This window comes from Juglans microcarpa x Juglans regia, chromosome 5S (assembly GCF_004785595.1).
Source record: "Juglans microcarpa x Juglans regia isolate MS1-56 chromosome 5S, Jm3101_v1.0, whole genome shotgun sequence".
NCBI lineage: Eukaryota > Viridiplantae > Streptophyta > Magnoliopsida > Fagales > Juglandaceae > Juglans > Juglans microcarpa x Juglans regia.
In genome coordinates this window covers 1,235,792-1,256,744 of record NC_054603.1, presented here as the reverse complement: position 1 = coordinate 1,256,744, position 20,953 = coordinate 1,235,792, and the positions used below count along the sequence as shown (strand labels likewise).

The window sequence follows — 20,953 nt, the reverse complement described above, 5'->3', positions numbered from 1 at the left end:
CTCTGTTATTCCCTCCTCCTCCCCGTCACCCTCTATCGGTCCCACCATCATTCATTCCTCCACTCATTGCATCAATATAAAACTCACGTATGAAAACTACTTACTCTGGAAGGCACAAATAGTGTCGTTCCTCAAAGGTCATCATCTATTCGGTTTCGTTGATGGTTCTCACTCTGCACCTCCCTCTGTGGTCAACAATCTATCAAATCCGGATCATCATGCCTGGGTCTTTCAAGATCAATTGATAATTTCCACCATCAATGCTTCTCTCTCAGATACTATTCTTACACAGGCCTTAAACTGTAGTACCTCACGCGAGGTCTGGCACACTCTTGAGACTATATTTCTCTGCACAGTCGTCTGCTCACATTATGCAGACAAAATTTCAATTAGCTACACTTAAGAAGGGGTCTGATTCCATTACAACTTATTTTAACAAAGCAACGACTCTTGCTTCCACCTTGGGTGCTGCGGGTCACCCTCTCTCTAGCTCTGACTTTGTTACTTGCTAGCTGGTCTTGGCATTGACTTTGAATCCTTAGTCACTTCTCTCACCACGCATCCAGAACCTTTATCTACCCCTCAAGTGTTTAGCTATCTGTTGAATCATGAGTCTCGCATCACACATCAAACTAATTCTCTTCTTTCAGGCACCTCCATTGCAGCTAACTCCACTGTTCGGAACACAAATTCCAGTTCCTCTGGAGGTCGTGGCAGGGGTAATTTCTTTTGAGGCAGGGGACGTGGACGTGGTTATCGTGGTGGATGTCCTCCTCAATTCATGAATAGAGCCCCTAATGGATCTGTGTGTCAAGTCTGTCAACGGCCTGGACACTCAGTGCTAAACTACTACCACCGGTTCAATCACTCTTTTCAGGCCCCTCCTCCATAATCCATTGCTGCTAATTTCAGCTCAGCACCATCCACGGCCTCATCCTCCAATATTTGGTACCCTGATACAGCAGCGACGAATCACTTTACATCAGATTTTGCTAACCTAAACTTGAATGAACTGCAACTGGTGTCTCCACTTCATCACTCTCTGTTTCTCCACAGGCCATGCTCGGCGAAAGAACTACTTCACTCAACTGGCATGATCGTTTGGGCCATCCAAGCCCACGCATCACCAATTTTACTATTAAGCATTTTAATCTTCCAGTCAGTAGCTCTAGCTCATCAACTCTATGTTCGGCCTGTCCCTTAGCTAAGTCACATTCTCTTCCTCATCCGCCCATTCCTACTCGATCATCTAGGCCTTTTTATCTTTTGTTTTTAGATATCTGGGGACCAGCTCCTGAATTGTCAACTAATGGCTCTCGATTCTATCGCTCTGTAGTTGATGATTATTCAAAATATATTTGGTTATTCCCTTTGCAATCTAAGTCTACTGTCTCTCAAATATTTGTTGCATTTCTTCAATTTGTATGCAATTTCTTTTCTTCCAATATTGCTTCTGTACAAACTGATTGGGGCGGTGAGTTTAGACCGTTACAAAAAAAATTTCAATCAAATGGAATTTTGCATCGTGTGACATGTCCGTATTCTCATACCCAAAATGGCACTATAGAACGCCGACATCGTCACATTGTGGAAACTGGACTTGCTCTTATGGCTCATCCGTCAATCCCACACAAATATTAGGCCGATGCCTTTTCCACAACGGTTTTCTTGATTAACCGTATGCCCACTCCTGTTCTTCAAAATAAATCGCCTTATCAACTTCTTTTTCTTTGAGATACAGATTATAAATTTTTGCGTGTCTTTGGGTGTCAATGTTGGCCTAACTTGCATCCCTTTAACCGTCACAAAATGGACTTCAGATCTAAACCTTGTGTTTTTCTAGGCTACAGCCCAGATCACAAAGGATATTTGTGTCTCTATCCACCCACGGGCCGGGTCTATATATTTCGAGATGTGCAGTTTCACGAGACTGTATTTCCATTTGCTAACAATACACTCATGGACCCACCTTCTCCCTCTACTTCTTCAGGCCCACAGTGTATGAGTCCTCTGTCTTTTCCTTTCCCGAGCTCTATGTCCTCAGATATCTCTAGGCCCACTGCTACTCACTCTTCCGAACACATTACCCACTCCGAATCTACTTCCCCAAACTCTACTTCCTCGGTCCATTCCACTTGTCCGACCTCTCCAAGCCCATCTCCTTCCTCTCTCATTAGGGCATCATCTCCTCTTCAATTATCCCCTTCCAATTCTTCCTCAGCTCCGTCTCACACGCCTTCTTCCATACAGCCCTGTCATCCAATGATTACCAGGTCCTGAAATCACATACATCGCCCTCTTCTTCGCAAAGATGGAACTCTACCTTGGCCCACGCCCAAATCAACTTTCAATCCCTCACTTCATCTCACTGTCTCGACTTCGTTGGCCATCCCAGAAGAACCTTCATGCTTCACTGAAGCATCAAAATACCCAGAGTGGCGTGCTGCCATGGCATCTGAGATTGATGCGCTTCTTTCGACCCAAACATGGGATTTGGTTCCTCCTTCCCCCTCTCTCAATGTCCTCGGGTGTAAATGGGTTCTGAAGACTAAACGACATGCTGATGGGACTCTTGAATGCCGTAAGGCGCCTAGTTGCGAAGGGATTTTATCAGCAAGCCGGGATAGACTTCTCGGAAACTTACAGCCCGGTGATTAAGCCTGTCACTATTCGGCTTCTCTTGTCCCTTGCTGTGTCATCATCTTGGCCATTACACCAATTGGATGTTCATTATGCTTTCCTCCATGGAGATCTGGAGGAGGATGTCTACATGCATCAGCTGCCGGGGTTCACAAATCCAGATCATCCATTACATGTCTGCAAGCTTCGTAAGTCCATCTATGGCCTTAAACAAGCCCCTAGGGCTTGGTTTTCCAAGTTGAGTTCTAAATTGCTGTCTATTGGTTTCGTTGCCTCCATATCTAACTCTTCTTTGTTTATTTTTAAAAATTCCACTGATACCATTTACATGTTAATTTACGTTGATGACATCATTGTCACCGATTCTAGTCAAGCTCTTATTTCTCAAATAATTGCATCTCTGCGTGGTGCCTTTCCAGTCAAAGAATTAGGGCCTTTGCACTATTTCTTAGGAATCGAAGTTTCTAGAACATCTGATGGTCTTTTTTTGTCTCAAACGAAATATATTATTGATATACTCAAACGCACAAATATGCATCACTCAAAGTCAGTATCCACACCCATGTGCACCTCTGCAAAGCTCACGGCTTTAGAAGGATCTTCATTTAAGGATCCTCAACTTTACCGTAGCATTGTAGGTAGCTTGCAGTACCTTTCTTTCACCGGTCCAGATCTTTCGTTTGCTGTTAACAAAGTCTGTCAGTACATGCATTGTCCCAGGATCCCACATTGGCAAGCAGTAAAACAGATTCTCCGTTACTTACGTCTCACATCTCACTTTGGTTTATATTTTTCTACCTTTTCTGCCTTTACTCTTACTGCCTTTTCTGATGCTGACTGGGTCGAGTGTCCTGACGATTGCAAATCCATGGGTGGCTTTTGTGTCTATTTTGGTTCTCACTTGGTATCTTGGGATTCTAAGAAACAACCAACGATTGCCAGATCGTCCATTGAAGCTGAGTACAAGTCAGTTGCCAACACTACCTGCGAACTTCTATGGCTGCAATCTTTACTTGGTGAGCTTGGCATCTTTTTGTCTAATCCGCCAACACTTTGGTGTGACAACCTTGGTGCCACCTATCTCTCCATGAATCCGGTTCTTCATTCTCGAACCGAACACGTTGAACTTGACTACCACTTTGTTCGGGAAAGAGTTGCTGCAAAAACACTCAAAGTCTCTTTTGTTTCCAACAAAGACTAAATTGCGGACATCTTTACAAAGCCTCTTTCTACTGCGCGCTTTAATTTACTACGATCAAGCCTCACCATCTCTCCGGTGTCGCTTGAATCGCGGGGGGCTATTGAAGCACTAGATCAACCTGCTGCCATCAGTCCAACAGAAGGCACCCATGAGCACAAGGAGTCCACGAATCCACCTAACAAACTCCAGCACAGCTGTCAAAAGCAAAATTAAAACCGTGCCATCTGTCCCACTCTAGAAGATTCCTCTTGTAACTAACTAAATGATTGTACACCGTTTGATCAATGCGCGCGGGACGATCCTGATCTTGTAAACGGCCTTGTTAAGTTGTTGTTCATGAGCTGCATCATGTACTTATATTACAACACATGGCCATTTGGAAACGCCTAACCAACACTAGCGTGTTTGAAATCTTATACGAAACTCAATTTCTTTATCCTGCTTACGTCTCATGACCTATATTTTCATTTTCACTTTGACAGCCACAGATTACAGTAGTGATACGTTTTCTGAATACGTTGGATTCGATCTACATTCTTTTGGCCAGACATTAATGTGATTCAACCACATATAATTGTTTAAAGATTGTCTATTTTCTAATCGCGGTTATCCTGTCTACTGTTGCTTTGTTTGTTTTCATAATTCATCTCAATTCAATTCATCTCATTTTATTTAATCATTATAATTTTTTTAAATTTTTACACAAAATAAAATAAACAACTCATTTTTTTCAAATTTTAAAATAAAAATAATATTAAAAAATATATTCTAATAATATTTTATTTAACTTTTTAATCTCAACTTATCTCATATGTGAAAACAAACGAGCCTTAAATCAAAACTGAAGTGCTACAGTCATTAAGAGATTTTACAAAAATAAATCTACAAATCGATATAATTTAATATAATATTTTATATATATTTTATAATAAAAATAGATTTATAATTTAAAATACCACATTAAACTATGATGCCAATTTGTAAAATCTCTTTTTTGACTAAAAGATTTTTCAAGTCAAAATATGACCAAACAGATCATAGATATCGTAACAAAAAGATGAGAATACTTCGAGATTTTATTTATTTTTATTTGCAAAGACAGGAGAGAGTGCTTGAAATCTGTAAATGCTAATGTTAATGAAAAAGGGGAGTATTTTTTTTTTAAAATTATGATTTAATTTTCAATATATATACATCTAGTTAGAAAAATTCAATATGTGTCATGCATGAAATAAATAATTAAATTCTACAAATCTTAGTTTTCAATATGCATGCATCCTATATGTAATAATGAATAAATATAAAGAAGGTGCGCTTTTAATTCTTTTAAAATAATATGGTACTTTAACTTTATTAATAAATTCAAAGAAGGTGCGCTGTTAAATTTAAAATCTAGAATCTTAAAAATAGTGAAGCAACGATCATAATCATCCATCAACGATTTAGCTCGCGTTTGGATATTGATCTGAGTTGAGATGATAAAATATTATTAGAATATTATTTTTTAATATTAATATTATTTTTAAATTTAAAAAAATTGAATTGTTTATTACATTTTATATTAAAATTTAAAAAAATTATAATGATAAATTGAGATGAGTTATATTCCAAACGAAACCTTAAAGCCACATTAAAAAACACATGAGGCTTATAAATCTGAGATATATTATGGCGGCATTTATGATTTATACATATATTGTTGGCCGTGCTCATGCTACCGTGAAGTTAAAATAGCAACGGGCCGTCTAAGAGCATTGATATTTGATTCATCAAACGAGTGTTATATTTAAAATTTGATAAATTTGTGTTTAAAATCACTGTATTAAATTTAAGTTCATTTTAAATTTGAAGATTAACTATTCACACTCTATAAATATTATTTTATTTATTTAAATTATTTTTTTCAGGCCAATTTTGAGCCACAATATATTTAAGTTGAGAAATAATAATTTAAGTATCAAATAAAATTATTAATTAATATATAGTTAGTGTAATTGTAAAATATGAAATAAATAAATAAATAAATAATATTATTAAAAAAAATAATATATTATTATTTTGATTAATCCAATGTATAGTTTTGGTTAGAAAGATTTTGAATTTATGAAAAATATACTCTTCATCAAATTTTAGAAATAAATTTGATGAAACCAATACTAATACTCTAACACATCCTATGTAAATCATGATCCACCTATACACATGGATCGAACCTGTCCTGCCAAATATATCTCTACCCCATCAATTATAATTAATTTTATAATAAAGTAGGAAAATGAATTTATAAAACTAAAAAAAAAGACCTTTACACCTCTAAACATAGAGCATCATGTCTTATAATTCTAACTTCTATATATAATATAAAGAAATAAATACACGCCAAGTGTATTATATAAATTAACTTGGCCAAGGAGTTTAGTATTGAACGTGGCCGGCTTGAAGGTTTTTATTTTTTATTTTTTATTTTATTTTATGTATTTAAAAGTGTTTATATGTGTGTGTATATATATATATTCACTTCCTTCTCGTTCTCAACCCTCTTCTCTCTTGACAGTCATTATCCCAAAATAGAGAGAGAGAGAGAGAGAGAGAGAGAGAGAGATGGAAGAGACAAAGTCGAGATTCAAGAGGATTTGTGTGTTCTGTGGGAGCAGTTCAGGGAAGAAAGCTAGTTACCAAGAAGCTGCTGTTGAACTTGGGAAGGAACTGGTAACGTTAAAGTCCGCTAGCTACCCCAACCCATCCTCTCCCCCTAACGCTTTTGTCCTTCTCATCTTACCATTTTCATTCTCTCTTCTATGATACATCATATGTCGGGGGAGTCTATGACTATATGCGTCTTCAACATATTTTGAATGTATATCCTTTTATGGTCCGTTGTGTTTAAGAAGACATTCAAACATCGATTCGAAATGCCAAATCGGGTTTTTCTCTGACCTGATCTTACCTACTTGTTTTTTCGCAAAAATTAGATTCAATGAGATGTCTCCCTTCTATGTGCATTCTTTCATGAATTTGTCACCTTTCTTCCTCGACAGAAGGTCAATTTCATGTGAATTATCATCCCATTAATTTTATTTTAAATGTATTTCTCTGGCTATATATTCAGTCTTTTCTCTGCATTCTTTCTCTCTTCTGAAGTTGGTGTGGTGGTGCTCTGCAACAAACAAGCTACCAACGTGGGCTTATGATTGTTGAGAAATAAGGGGAAGGTTTAGGGTTTATGTTTGGCATGAGAGAGAGAGAGAGAGAGAGAGGAGATCAAGGAGAGAGTGCTAGCTGTAACCTGCCCGTCAGTTGAGCAGCCTTCTTGCATGATCTCTCTCTGCAAAGAATATAGTTTTTCAACTGATCTTGTTAAAATAATATTAATTCTCCTGCTTTTTTCGGGGGGAACCAAACGTGCTCCTTGGTATCATGACTCTTTTAAGCGCGTTCCAACATTGGGCACCTCCATGGGCTTCCATGACCAAACCTCCATGATTCTTGTTCATGGGGTACCACGAAATATATTTATATATATCACTCAAGTAGGCTGTTTAGGGGTTTTCATTCTCTTTGTATTATTGTTATCATCGTCGTCATCATCTCATGGTTAGTAAATTAATGTTAATTTTAATGATGGGTTTTTGACGCGTGTTAATGGGTTTGGTTTTCGATGTGTTTTGCAGGTGGAGAGAAGGATTGATTTGGTCTATGGAGGTGGGAGCGTGGGATTGATGGGACTTGTTTCTCAGGCTGTTCATGATGGTGGGCGTCATGTTGTAGGGTTCGTCTCTCTCTCTCTCTCGTTGGTCTTGATGTTCGAATATATATCAAGTGCAAGAACTAGGGATGGGTTAAAAAAACCGGCATCTCTTGTCTCCCCATAATTGCTTTTCTTGGTTTTATATGAAATGGTCTGCTTTCTTCCTTCATTTCTTAAAACTAGTCAAGTTGTCCAAAATTTCTATGAATTGGGTACTCAACCCACTCAAAGGCAGACATCATGGGATCAAATGCTGGGTACCGGATAAAAGGGACATGAATTTTTACGTTTTGTCCTCTGAACAGAAAGGTCATATTTTCTGGACCGTGAACGTGGCTATAATAAATAGTGTCTAATAAAACTATGCTCCTACTAATTTACAACTTGCTTGCTAATTATATGGCGTGGAGTATAATGTAAAAGTGCATGTTTTTTCAACTAATATTCTTTGTGAGCTATCATTAGGGTAAAGTTGTCTCTTTCGGTCCTTGTCTTTACTTAGAAAGAGATGAAAAAGCATGATGACTAGAAAGTATGTGAACTTTTGAACATTGCTTTATCCGATTTCCTTTTTTTTGTTTTCCGTCTTTTCAATGATACAAGGTGCAACTAGCAACTTGTTTTTCGACAGATCGTGGTGCCCATATCGGTGAAACTTTCAAGGCGATTAGTCATGACTTGCTCCTTTCTTCATAAAGGGAGCCCATGAAGATTATTTTTTCCAGCTTTTCAGTAGTGCCAGCTTTTTAGTTTATTTTTCCTCTCAACACTAGATATTATTAGGGCGACGTTTGTTTAAACAAAATTCTAAGAAGTACTATGTGGTCCACCAGAATCTTCTACTGCTTATAAGAAATTCATGTTTGTTTGGAACTGATCCTTGTTATTGGGTTTTTGGCAGAGTCATTCCAAGGAGTCTAATGCCTAGAGAGGTACTTTCAGGAACTCCACCTGATCTCTTCGTTCATGCGCAGTTTCTTTCGTCTTTTGACAGAAAATGAAAATTCTTTATCATTGTTCTGGCAACAAAATTGAATTGCAAATAGCGCGTGTTTGGAAACGTATCAATTACTGTGCTTCAAACTTTTTCTAAGTTCTCACTAACCAATCTTTGGGAAGACGTTGAGGGAAAAAAATAGTCCTTGTAAGACAGCATTAATGATGTGTAATTACACATTTTCAGCATAAATTATTTCACGCAAAAACGATTTTTAAAGTTGTTAGTAAATTATATTGTGATAAGTAGATATAATGGCAATTGGCAAGCCGTTTGTTTTCTGATATTTCTTTAAATTCTTGTGTTTGTTCAGACTTCAGATACATTTATTGGAATTCAGCATTTTGAGTTAATAACATAATAACACAAGAAGGTATTGTTGCAGATAACTGGAGAAACTGTTGGTGAAGTGAGAGCTGTATCTGATATGCACCAGAGGAAAGCTGAAATGGCTCGTCAAGCCGATGCCTTCATTGCCCTCCCCGGTACGAGTCGGTCTTTTAATCAAAGTTTCAGCAGAAGATTTGATTGAATTTTAGTTGGCATGCATGCAGCATGGATTTTCTGATTTTAAAATATTCATGATCGTCTTTGCTTATTGATCACAATATCAGGTGGATATGGCACTCTAGAAGAACTGCTCGAAGTCATTACGTGGGCTCAACTTGGAATTCACCGCAAACCCGTAAGATAGAAATCTTCTCCTTTTCTTTTGCCATATTAATTGATGAAATTCTTCAGAAACAATTGGCAAAACAAAAAAACAGCTTTGAAAATAAGAAAGAAGAATAAATGCATGTGCCATATTGTGGTAATTAATTCTGATTCACAAGAAAAGATAGCATAAGATTATTCATTTTAAAAATAGTAATCATGCCACATAATTTATTGGTTTGATTGGGGAGAATATCTCCGTTTGACTGGGAGAAAGGTTCTCATGAGTTCCATCTCATCTAATACGCAATGAGAAGGATAAAATATATACTAAATAATTAAAGATTAATAGCGTTGTTAATCAAAAGTTGTTTGCCAAAAACATATATTAAGTAGATATTTCGACCTTGGATATTACTGTAATATATTAATTAATTCGGTCAAAATTTTTGCAGGTGGGGCTCTTGAATGTTGATGGGTACTATAATTCCTTATTGTCTTTCATTGATAAGGCCGTTGATGAAGGCTTTATTTCACCAATTGCCCGTCGCATTATCGTCTCTGCACCAACAGCTAACCAATTGTTCAGACAGCTCGAGGTTAATATTATATGCATAGCTTCGATCTGATCTTCTCGTTTATATTATAATTCAAATGTTTCAAATATTACTAGTTGATATTCATGAATGTTTTCTTGGTAATTAACCTCGTTTTGGCTGTTGTATTAGGAATATGTTCCGGAGTACGATGAAATAACATCGAAGCTGGATTGGGAAGAAGAGGTGGACAGACTAAATTATGCGTCCGAATCAGGCGGTCGGGTTGCTACGTGATCTGTTTGCATGAATCATGCATGCATGCATACAACTTACAAGGCTTCGTTTTTGGGTCTGCAAGCTAATTAGTATATAGTAGTTTTATACGGTTTTCCAGTACCGTAATTCTAAAGCAAACAGCTTGATCTTTTAGGTTTTTTCTTTCATTTTGGAGCTGGACCAGCATAGTTTCTGATCATGTATACGTGTCTGAAGGGAAAAAGAAAAGTTTCGTACCTAATCCTTTGCGATACCTGCTGGAAGAATCAAAGCTAGCCTTTTTGCTTCCTATATATCTCGTGTATTATTAATCCGTGCTCATGTTCTTTTTTTCGTCAATTTTCTTCACTCTAGTTTATTATAATTTATAATTTATATTGATCTCTGGCCAAGAATATTCCATCAATTAATGGCGGGCATACGTACGTGCAGGCAGGGTGCGATTAATTTATAATTTTATTAATATTACATAATTACGTACTCTTATTAAAAAAATAATTATAAGAAATTAAAAATTTATTATTTCTCCTATATTCATGAGAATCATAAAGTGATTTAAAAAAAAAAAATTCGACACAATTATTGGATGTTCTGGTGCGTGGTTGTGTAATATTTTATCCCATCTCACAACTGTACAAGGTAAAAATTTACAGATTGGGATGGGTGTTAAAAATGAGTTGAGATGATTTGTAAATAGTAATAAAATTTGTAATTAGTAATAAAATTTGTAAATAGTAATGAAATGATTATTTCTCAATCCAAACTGGCTCTAAATGTGATTCATTAATTTGATCTGCTCGAATCTGTCACCTAATTAGAAATATTTTATGGAGATTAATTAGTAACTTTTATTTATTAGAAAAAATATATGATATTTAAATGTCGTTCATCTACCATTTATTAATGATTATTTGTGCATCTGTCAAAAAAGCTTTGCATGGATGGCCCTATATATGTTTATTTTCAAGACAGGCTCTAATTAATTATTATATGAGGATATTATGTTGAGCAAGTGTTCACACCCATGTAAAGTCAGCATTTGCATCGATCGGAAACTTGTTCCAAATGTAATCGGAATATATCCACATCAATCCTCTCATATCTGGGGGCAATTGAATGAAAATCAATGTGTTCTGGTTCTATATTTTAATTTGGTGAACTTCTAGATCTGATCATGACAAACGATATTATATGGGGCCTAGGGTTGGGGGTCGAGGTTTCCAGCAGACATGTATACTGGGGCTTCCTGTTAAGTGTTAACCATTTAGGCTTAATTCTCTGTCATTAATTCAGAGAGAAAGAGGGAAGAACAGGAACATGTCTGGACCGTCCTGGACACCACCACAATTCCGATTCTGCCACATAAAATTATATATCGAAAATTTCTCTGAAGAATTTAAGATGTCCACATGAAACATCATTGTGGAAAGCTTCTGAAACTTTTGTCTGGTAATAAATTCATATTGATCTTATAAAAAGAGATCTTATAAAAAATTCTCATTACAAAGTAAATTTAATGTATTACATTAATTAAGTCATAAAAATTTGTGAATTTATTTTTGTAAGATTTATTTAATAACTATACGATTATCGTTATAATAATTATATATTAAATGTGTTTTAACACCCAACATTTTGGGGATTGGAATTGATTGCTTCCTTACAAGTCAATGGCATAAAGGTGGGGAGGGGAACATATGTGAGGGCATGCACATGATAATGTTTAAATGTACATTTTTCTTATTGATTTTCTAAGCATTTGTTAATATCCAATTGCATTTGGTTACGTAGATCGATCTGATATGATGCAATCCATTAAAGATCATCCGCAGCAGTCAACCAAAATGTCAAGAAATCTTAGGGTCTTGGTTTTTATTAGTGAAAAAAATACAAAAAAAAAAAAAAAAAAAAAGGAACATTCCAATAACCGAATCATATATCATGTATGCTGCTATAACCTACAAGATAATTTATTTGGAAATATGGGATCTCGTGATATGCATTAATTTTTACCATTTAATATAAAGATTTTCTTCCAAAAGAACCTTAAAGAAATTGAGGACCTCCCTTTAATCTTTGACTAACAATTGAGATCCTTTTCAATTGTCTGATTGAATTTAATTATCCAATTTATTATTATTATTATTATTTTATAAAAATAATAAACAATTAATACAATTAAAGCAAACAGCTAGCTTTCCATGTCATACCTATGCAAATGCGGGTTCATGTGTGGCAAGTTGCAACTTCACAGATCATACAGACAGACCTCTGGCATAGACAAATTTTTGCAGGAATTATAGGATAAGTGTTAAATTTCTGTTTAGAGTATGCGAGAGATGTTGAAAAAAAAAAGTTATTTCTTTTCATTGATTCTCGATGCAGCTTTCTACGACAATGCTGCTGGGAGGGGAGGGTCCCTGATTCAGTGATTCTTCCTATGTTGTCACATTTCATTTATTTTAACTAGGGCTTATGCATTACTCGAACCTATGCTGGCAATTATTTTATCTACATAAGCTATGCTCATGTAGCAGCTCTACCATTCGATGATTTTTCGTTCTCACCCATTAAAAATGCTTTAAACAATTTTCGAAGAGGACAGTTGGAAAAGGGAAGGTACAATCTTAGCCGCAGGTGTACCTCAAAAGTTTCGAGGACTGTCGTCCAACTGTTTCTCATCCTCTATATCCACCTCCTTGATTTTCCGAGAGAAAGCAGAGCCGCATGCTATGATTATCATATATGGTCATTATGAGATGTGCTCACTTATATATTTTTATTTATTTTTTACTTTTTTGAATGGTTAAATAACTATTAGTAAATTTATATATATATATTTTAATAATTAAGAATGTTTAAAAAATACTTAAAAAAAAATAAAAGAAAAGTAAAAAAACTCATTAGTACATTTGGTAGGCAACTAACATTGTCCTTACCAAAAAGAGTAGGACACGTCATTTAGCTTTATACAAAATCCAATTAGTGCCAAAATCGACCTTTGAAACTAGTCTTCACGAAAAGGTCCATCTAAGTTTCTAACTAAGCAAGTAGAGATTTTCCATATATATATATATATATAATCATAAAGATAGTGACTGACTTGAGGTAACGTATTAAATTACTATTTTTTTTATTAGATGTGATATATTAGATTAGAAAGTTCTTTCTATTATAAAGTAAATTTTACGCACCTCATGCACTTTAGGTAAAACCACACAATTGTTCACCTTTTCTTCTACTCTAGACCAATCCATTGTCGTATGATTCAATTTACGAGAATGTAACAAGCACCAAGTTGAAATGACGACAACATCATAGGCTGAGGTTTACATATCAATCTCCCACTCCTAAAACCCCTCAAATTGTTCTATTAGCATAATCACCTAGATTGAACCAACTGCACAAGACTTGCCAATATACAGCAAAATCAGGTTTGCTTCTCTCAGCTGTAATCCCGGCCTGCTGGCTTAAACTGGCACCCATGTTTCGTTGCTTGTAGCAACTCCGATCCAACTGAATCTGAATCACGATTCGAACACATGATAATAGAGTACTTTGCTACATCAAAATACATTCCGGAAAACAGGTTTAAGTCCCAAATTTATTCGCACAATCCACCGCTCAAAATTCACGAGAACTTATAATAAGATATTACACAAATACAAAACTCCTTTACACCTCTCGAATTTAAATAAACACGCAACTGGGGTCATAAATGGTAGCTCGACTCTATATTGCTGAGAAGTACTCCTTGCTGAGCTTGGGGTCTGGCTTCATGGACTTCTCTCCTGGCTTCCATCCAGCTGGGCACACTTCATCGGGGTTCTCCTGCACATACTGCAAAGCCTGCGGGACATAAAACAACAACGACCAATTCAGAAGTCAACAAATAAAAAATAAGAACGTAACTCTGTTCTAATAATAGAAACATGAAACGTCGTAAAGAATTTATCACTCAGTCGTTGTCTTGCCCTTGAGGATATAATTACCTGGAGTGTTCTCTTTGTCTCGTCAACACTCCGGCCTATGGCAAGATTGTTAATGGTGGAGTGTTGTATGACTCCTTCCTTGTCAATGATGAAAAGTCCCCTCAATGCTATCCCCTAAAAGATTGAAAGAAAACTTCTAAGACAGAAAATATGTGCAAATTATAGTGGAAACAAAGCTGTAGCTAATGGAGAAAAACTAGAAAAAGTAAGAAAAACATCTATCCCGGCATTTTAGAAGCATTTAAATTATGCCATCCATTCTGCATTGCTTATTCTCCATTCTATTTAGAGAGCACAATATTAAAAAAAAATTCCAACTTAACTGAAAAGTCAACATGCTTTCACCATTTGCTTCGCAAAACAAGTAAATGTATATTTTAAAAAGAATTTAAAAAATACTAAAAGCACTAAGGAATGGGAACAAAAGAGAAAAGTTAAAATACAGACCCACCCGCAGTTTAGACCTGACACCTTATCATCCAATCTTGTACTACTCAATTAAAGATCAAATCTCCACTCATGACATCAGACCAAATGCATACAATATACACACAATGAAACACAAGCTTTTGAAACAAAAACATATAATATATGCAACGTCTACCAGAAATAGTTGGAAACTTCTACTCTGAGATGTGTGTATACATACGTGAGTCAAAGAATAATAAAACCACAAAAGAGACAACAGCATGGTAATATGTAGTAACATATTAGAAGCCATTCCAAAGATCAAGTCTGTAATATTTGCCTTGTGCCACGTTTCCTGATAAAAGTCCCAATGTCATCAATTTTTAGCATACCTAGATAACTCCAACTTACTGCAAGGAGTTGGCCAAGACTGCCACACGATCCGACATTTCTAAGTAGATCATACCACTTCACAATTTTCAAGATTAGTTTTTGAAACACCGTGAAAAACCAGTTTGGGCTTCACATTCACAACATGCAGCAGACCATTGCATGTTATTATTCAACATGCTAAATAAGGCAATAGCATAATCTGACTGGTATCACATGCACAGTAGAGAACCTATCTGTGTTCTTACCAACTCAAACATTGAGGTTTGATTTATACAAGGAAAAAAAATAAAAAACATTGTTCTTTAAAATGAGATTCTAGCCATAAAAAATTATCTCCTACCTGATCTGGGATTAGCACACCATAGGACTTGGAGATTGATTTGGTGACATCAGAAATCAGGGGATATTTCAGATCACCAAGCCCACCTGACTTTCTGTCTGTTTGGACCCATGCAAGGTGAGAGAACTACACCAAGGATAACATAAATACCATTAAACAATTTCCAATTCAGGGCATAGCAGTAATGTACTTCTACTGACAACGAGCACACTTCGTCCCAACACAAAAGACAATGAAATAGCACACATCAGTTCTCTCAAAGTTTAGAATGATCAGCCAATACACGACTATGGTAACTACAATACATAAATTAAAGGTGCTGATCCAGCAGAAAACTCCATATAAATAAGCTTCTGAGCTAAAAATATACTATAGACCCATTTTATTGAATTTAAACAAATTTTTAAACTGGAAAAATGAGGGTAGCCGACCCTGGGCTTTAAAGCCTTCAATTAAATGGAGGGAATGGCTTACCACACTGTCAATTGAGACACCCAATATTTCCGTGTTTAGCTTCTCAAATTCTGCATGGCGGTCACTGAAAGCAGTGATTTCTGCAAATGAGGAAGAAGAGAATAGAGAATAAGGGGAAACTTTAGCATCCACTAGTACATAAACGTTCAATTAAGATTATTTCAGTATCAAACGCACCTGTAGGACAAACAAATGTGAAGTCCAATGGGTAGAAAAATAGAATGACATATTTCTTTCCAATATATTCGGAGAGTTTAACCTGAAAGGAAGATGATTTAATTATACGGAAACGTGCACAAATCTCCAACTTAGAAAGTGCATGAGAATTGGATTTTTTCTTTTTTTTAAATAGACGAAGGTCCTCTGCCGTCCCAAATTTATTCAAAAAATCCTCAGCGGAGAAATACCGTGGGAACAATCTCAAAGGCCACCGAAGAGTTCTAACAATTGTAAAACTCAGGTGCCAAAAATCAAAAGCAAAAAATAAACCATCACTAATCACCGTCTAATATATCATAACATAAGAATCTACCCAAGTACTTTGGATAATTATCCAAATACATAAGGACCCAATATAATTGCAAGAAAAAACCACAAGCACTGCTGCGATTATCAACATCATGCTTTATAAGCTACCTTGATGAATTCTTGATCAAAAACAGCCTCCGCCTCGAAATCTGGTGCTATATTTCCAACCAATGGAAGGTCGGTCTGTGCAAAAAGAAATAGTGTAAGACATATATAAGAATTGAAAACAGATAAAGATAAAATAAAATTGATCTCCCCTAGAATATTTCCATTGGAGCTGACAATACGACGATGAAAAGCAACAATGCCGACGGAGAAAAAAAAAAAAAACTCAGCGTTAAGCATCCCCGCGAGAACCGAATATACAAGAACCGGGAGCATATAATAGGATAGAAACACTTACGGAAGCCCTGACGACGAAGCTCCGTCGAGAACGGGAGCCGCGAGTGAGCGAAACGGAGCGAGGGGCATGGGATTGGAGGGGTTTACGGAGGCCGATGAAGGACTTGGGGATGGTTAGGGATTGAGAGAAGGGGTTGGAGATGGGAGAGGCGGAATTGATGGAGAAAGCCCGAGGGTTTGAGGAGAAGAGAGTGGTGGAGGCAGCAGAGCAGGCCATTTTCAGGGACAGGGGCAAGAGTAGAGAAGCTCACTCGCTCACTCTCTATCTGGCTCTGGCTTGGGTGAATCTTTGGTGGAGGAAAAAAGTGCGTGAGAGGATAACGGAGACGGGTGTAGGTTTGGTGGGAAGGATCATGTCGTATTTTCCTTGGAAAACACCACCCACTTTTTTTTACACCAATATTTGACCGCTGGTTAATTTTTTTTTTATTTAATTATTATAAAAATAATTTTAAATATATTGATATATTTTTTTTTTATTTAAATATATTTAAATATGTTAAAAAAATATGAAAAGTAAATTTCAACTCTTTGAGCTTGCAAATTAGAAGTTGATAAATGATTTAGCTGTAATATATATTTTTTTTTTTATAAAAGCAAGTTTTAAACTAACCTACTTAAATATGATACTAAAATTATTTTTACGTTAAAATAAATTTAATATATTGTATAAATATAATTATTTTATAAATTTTAAAATTTAAATTTTATAAATCAAATTATATCATATAAATAATAGGTAGTATAAATACTTTCAAATAATACCACTCTTTATGAATTTCTTTTTTAGTTTGTGATACTTATTTAAGAGGTAATATTTTTTTTAAAGGAGAGGTAATCCTATACAATTAAGAAATCGATGACGCGACACATGAAAAAAAGAGATGTTTTTGTCTAAATTTGAAAGTCAAGAAATAGTAAAGACATAAAATAAAACACCAAACATTTATTAGTAGATGTATTAGATTTTTCAAAAGAACGCTAGCTACATATACGGATACAAGTACAAGTAACGAGTCGACCTCGATCCTAAACCCTTACGTAATTTAAGTTTACAGCAGAACATGAGTAAAGATATGGACAATTTTGTAATATGTAGCGTTAAGGGGCCGCGTGACCAATAGCCAAGCCCGTCCTAATAATTAACAGGGTCCGATCCGTGGTCTTTTGGGCCCTTGTCTTTCCCTTATTTGAAATTTCCGTCTCTCTCTCTATTGGATTTCAGATTGCACACTCTGGACTTGGGAGTCTCTAGCCTCACTTTACACGTGATAATCTTCTAAAATCGTGGTACTCAGAATCCTTAAATGCCCTTATCCTCTGCTCACACCGTCAGCCATGTAGCGCCCAGACAATGCACCAACAAACTATCCATTTCCTCTTCACCACCTCCAATTCCTCCTTCACTTCCTCTTCTTTCCATCCGAAATCCCGTTTCCATTCTCCCCACTATGACTTTGCTTCACTTTCTAGCCCAAGAAACGCCCACTTCCCAATTTTTTCTCTCAATGCAACTCTCTCTCTTCCGCTTATACTCCCTCGTACTTCGGAAGTTCCGACCATATCGCCCCCCATTCGCCCAGTTCCCCATCAACCCAACCTTCGCCGTTCCCAGTTCAGAGAGAAAATGCTCTACCTCGAGTCCATTGGCCTCGATTTTCTCTCCCTCATCAACCACAACCCTCCGATCGTCTCCGCCTCCCTCTCCGACATCAAATCCACCGTTGATTACATGACCTCCTTGGGCTTCACAGCCATCGAGTTCCGCAGAATCGCCGGCATGTGCCCCGAAATCATTACCTCCCGAGTCTCCGACATCGTCCCCGTCTTCACCTTCCTCCTACGCGAGGTCTGCGTCAACGGTTCCGACCTCAAGCGTGTCATCCACCGACGGCCCAGGTTGCTAGCCTGCAGCGTCAAGCAACGTCTCCGCCCCACCCTATACTTTCTCCAAAGTATCGGCATCTCCGAGGTAAACAAGCACACGTATTTGCTTTCCACTAGTGTCGAAGAAAAGCTTATACCCAGAATCGAGTACTTCGAAAATATCGGGTTTTCGCATCGAGACGCGGTATCGATGTTTCGGAGATTCCCACAGCTGTTTAATTACAGTGTTGAAGGGAATTTCGAGCCGAAATTCAATTACTTTGTTGTGGAAATGGGGAGGGATTTGAAGGAGCTGAAAGAGTTTCCGCATTACTTTTCGTTTAGCTTAGAGAATAGGATCAAGCCTAGGCACCAGTGTTGTGTAGATAAAGGTGTGTGCTTTCCTCTCCCTGTATTGTTAAAGATGAGTGAGGCGCAATTCCGTGATCGAGTGGAGGTATGTCATTATTCTTCCATACCGTTGAGAACTTCTCCTTTGTGGTGTACAAATTGTGATATTCATTTTAAAGGTATAGAATAAAATTGGATTTAATCTGTCTTTGACATGTTTCCATTGGCGCTGTTGTTTGCGAAATGTGTATTCTCTCATACAATTTATATGCTCTTACTCACACACTACCGCGGGAATAGCCCTTGCATCCGATAGTCCTTGTGTCGAACCATGGCCTTTGATACGAGTCGTGGGGTTATAAACACCTTGATATAACATGTTGGAACACCACTTTAATCTAAAATCTCGATCTTAGAAGTTTGAGCAGATTATTGTATGCCAATTATATAAGTTTGTTATTTGTACTTGATTGATCTTGATATTTTATCCCATGTGAACGTTCAAAGGTTTAGGGCCCTTGAATTAATCAGGACTGAAATTGTTGGAAACACTGCTGTTACTTCGCGAGACTCGTATGAGTTAGCGTGGAAACTTGGGGTGTGTGCATGTTTCTCAAGTTTTTGAAAAATTAACTGTGAATTTGGCCGAGGTGTTTCTCTTATTCAAAAAAAAAAAAGACTCTAAAGTCCAAATTTAATCGAATTATCCGGTGGACCTTATGGATTGCCTGTTGTTTTGGAGGTTAAGGTAACTGTATGTTACATCAATCTGACGGAGTTAATTTGTGGGTGTTGGAGACGTACATAGCTTTTATGTTGTTGAAAACATCATATTACATTATAATATTTCTGACTTTTTACCTGGTTAAAAAATTTTATAATATGATGCTGATAATTATGTTTTAACAAGGTAGAAAATATTGCTATCCATGCAATATAAATTATCATCAGCATTTGTTATCCATGTATAAGAATTTTCATCCATACTATAGGTTATTTGAATGAGACACTGATCTGAGTTGTTTCTTTGCATATATGTTGATTCTGAAGAACCTATAAAAAAAACTATATGTTGATTTTGAAGTCATAAAATCTGTTATTTGGGCATATTTTATTCTCATTTCTCGTGCACATATGAACAGCGCTGGCACTACTATCTGTAATGAAACTAAGATTCATAGCCTAACTCTTTAATGAATAAGTTTGAGTTAGGCTGATTAAATTGGTGATGAAAGTTTTTTGGTTTGAGGTCATCCGATAGAATTGGAACAATTCAGGAATTTAGCTTATTTGTATTGATGGAGTACCTCTGTATGGTGACATTAAAGTCTGAAAGTTAGAGATTATATAGAAAATATGGATATGGAATTAGAATTTGCTTCTCTCAAGTTTTCTATATCTGGCTTTGGTCATTTTTCAAGTTTACCAAGACAGGAATAAACACCCTTTTGAGTTACAGGTTTGGTGCATAATAGGTTTATTTACTCTCTCCATTTCACTTAATGTTATTTGTAGGTTCTTTTCTCATCAATAGGTTAATTTGGAGGAATTTCTGATTCAACCCTTGAAGAACAGTAGTTGGTACCATTTTAGTGGAGCGCTTATCAGTGTTGTTCTCTCTGCTTCCTGTCATTCATTAGTTATACTAGAAGGCTGATGCCGAGGGCCTTCATTTTTCATGCAAAAATGTTGTTCTGCCTGTCTTCACGATTAAGTACATCTCCTCTCCACCAGGTGGAGGGCGGTTTTATGTTGTGAGCTGAATGAAGTTTTTGTGAATTTACATGATAATATTTTCTGCTTTGCATTTAATGTTTGTGAGAAACAGATGGAGTTTACTATAAGCATAAGATTCAATCGCAAACCGGTGTATGAGAAAGGTGGTTTACATGATAATATTTTCTGCTTTGCATTTAATGTTTGTGAGAAACAGATGGAGTTTACCATAAGCATAGATTCAATCGCAAACCGGTGTATGAGAAAGGTGGTTCACCAAAATTAGTGAGCATTCCCTATAGTAAGTGATAATTGCTTGAATATTTGGTCAAGCACCTTATCCAAGTGATAAGGCTCTAAAACAGTAAAACTACTGTATTATATGCTTTCAAGATCATTTTTTTTTACAATTCTGCTAGGGGCAGTCG

The 20,953-nt window shown here is 36.4% G+C and overlaps 3 protein-coding genes across 3 annotated transcripts; 2 read left to right on the top strand and 1 right to left on the bottom strand.

The window, feature by feature from the left end:
- The first annotated feature begins 6,361 nt into the window (after positions 1-6,361).
- LOC121267020 (cytokinin riboside 5'-monophosphate phosphoribohydrolase LOG7-like) lies at positions 6,362-10,343 on the top strand. Its single transcript, XM_041170903.1, has 7 exons — positions 6,362-6,550; positions 7,513-7,610; positions 8,491-8,521; positions 8,972-9,071; positions 9,201-9,271; positions 9,696-9,839; positions 9,969-10,343. Exons 1-7 carry the CDS (start codon positions 6,443-6,445, stop codon positions 10,071-10,073), a joined length of 657 nt encoding a protein of 218 aa, XP_041026837.1. The 5' UTR covers positions 6,362-6,442; the 3' UTR covers positions 10,074-10,343.
- Positions 10,344-13,637: 3,294 nt separating this feature from the next.
- LOC121267852 (2-Cys peroxiredoxin BAS1, chloroplastic) lies at positions 13,638-16,953 on the bottom strand. The gene is made up of 7 exons (XM_041171942.1): positions 16,594-16,953; positions 16,299-16,373; positions 15,840-15,921; positions 15,663-15,742; positions 15,189-15,314; positions 14,048-14,161; positions 13,638-13,904 (listed from the first exon to the last, which is right to left on the bottom strand). Exons 1-7 carry the CDS (start codon positions 16,807-16,809, stop codon positions 13,788-13,790), a joined length of 810 nt encoding a protein of 269 aa, XP_041027876.1. The 5' UTR covers positions 16,810-16,953; the 3' UTR covers positions 13,638-13,787.
- An 889-nt stretch (positions 16,954-17,842) lies between these two features.
- Positions 17,843-20,673, top strand: LOC121268168 (transcription termination factor MTEF1, chloroplastic-like). The gene is made up of 2 exons (XM_041172305.1): positions 17,843-18,915; positions 20,325-20,673. Exons 1-2 carry the CDS (start codon positions 17,947-17,949, stop codon positions 20,346-20,348), a joined length of 993 nt encoding a protein of 330 aa, XP_041028239.1. The 5' UTR covers positions 17,843-17,946; the 3' UTR covers positions 20,349-20,673.
- Positions 20,674-20,953: the final 280 nt, after the last annotated feature.

Excerpts from the sequence above, each read along its gene's own strand:
- LOC121268168 (XM_041172305.1), top strand. The coding sequence starts at position 17,947 with ATGCACCAACAAACTATCCATTTCCTCTTCACCACCTCCAATTCCTCC. Across the intron at positions 18,916-20,324 it reads AATTCCGTGATCGAGTGGAG|GTTCTTTTCTCATCAATAGG; the intron begins GTATGTCATTAT and ends TGTTATTTGTAG.
- LOC121267020 (XM_041170903.1), top strand. The coding sequence starts at position 6,443 with ATGGAAGAGACAAAGTCGAGATTCAAGAGGATTTGTGTGTTCTGTGGG. Across the intron at positions 8,522-8,971 it reads GGAGTCTAATGCCTAGAGAG|ATAACTGGAGAAACTGTTGG; the intron begins GTACTTTCAGGA and ends GTATTGTTGCAG. Across the intron at positions 9,072-9,200 it reads TGCCTTCATTGCCCTCCCCG|GTGGATATGGCACTCTAGAA; the intron begins GTACGAGTCGGT and ends TCACAATATCAG.
- LOC121267852 (XM_041171942.1), bottom strand. The coding sequence starts at position 16,809 with ATGGCCTGCTCTGCTGCCTCCACCACTCTCTTCTCCTCAAACCCTCGG. Across the intron at positions 15,922-16,298 it reads TTGATCAAGAATTCATCAAG|GTTAAACTCTCCGAATATAT; the intron begins GTAGCTTATAAA and ends TCTTCCTTTCAG. Across the intron at positions 14,162-15,188 it reads GTGTGCTAATCCCAGATCAG|GGGATAGCATTGAGGGGACT; the intron begins GTAGGAGATAAT and ends TCAATCTTTTAG.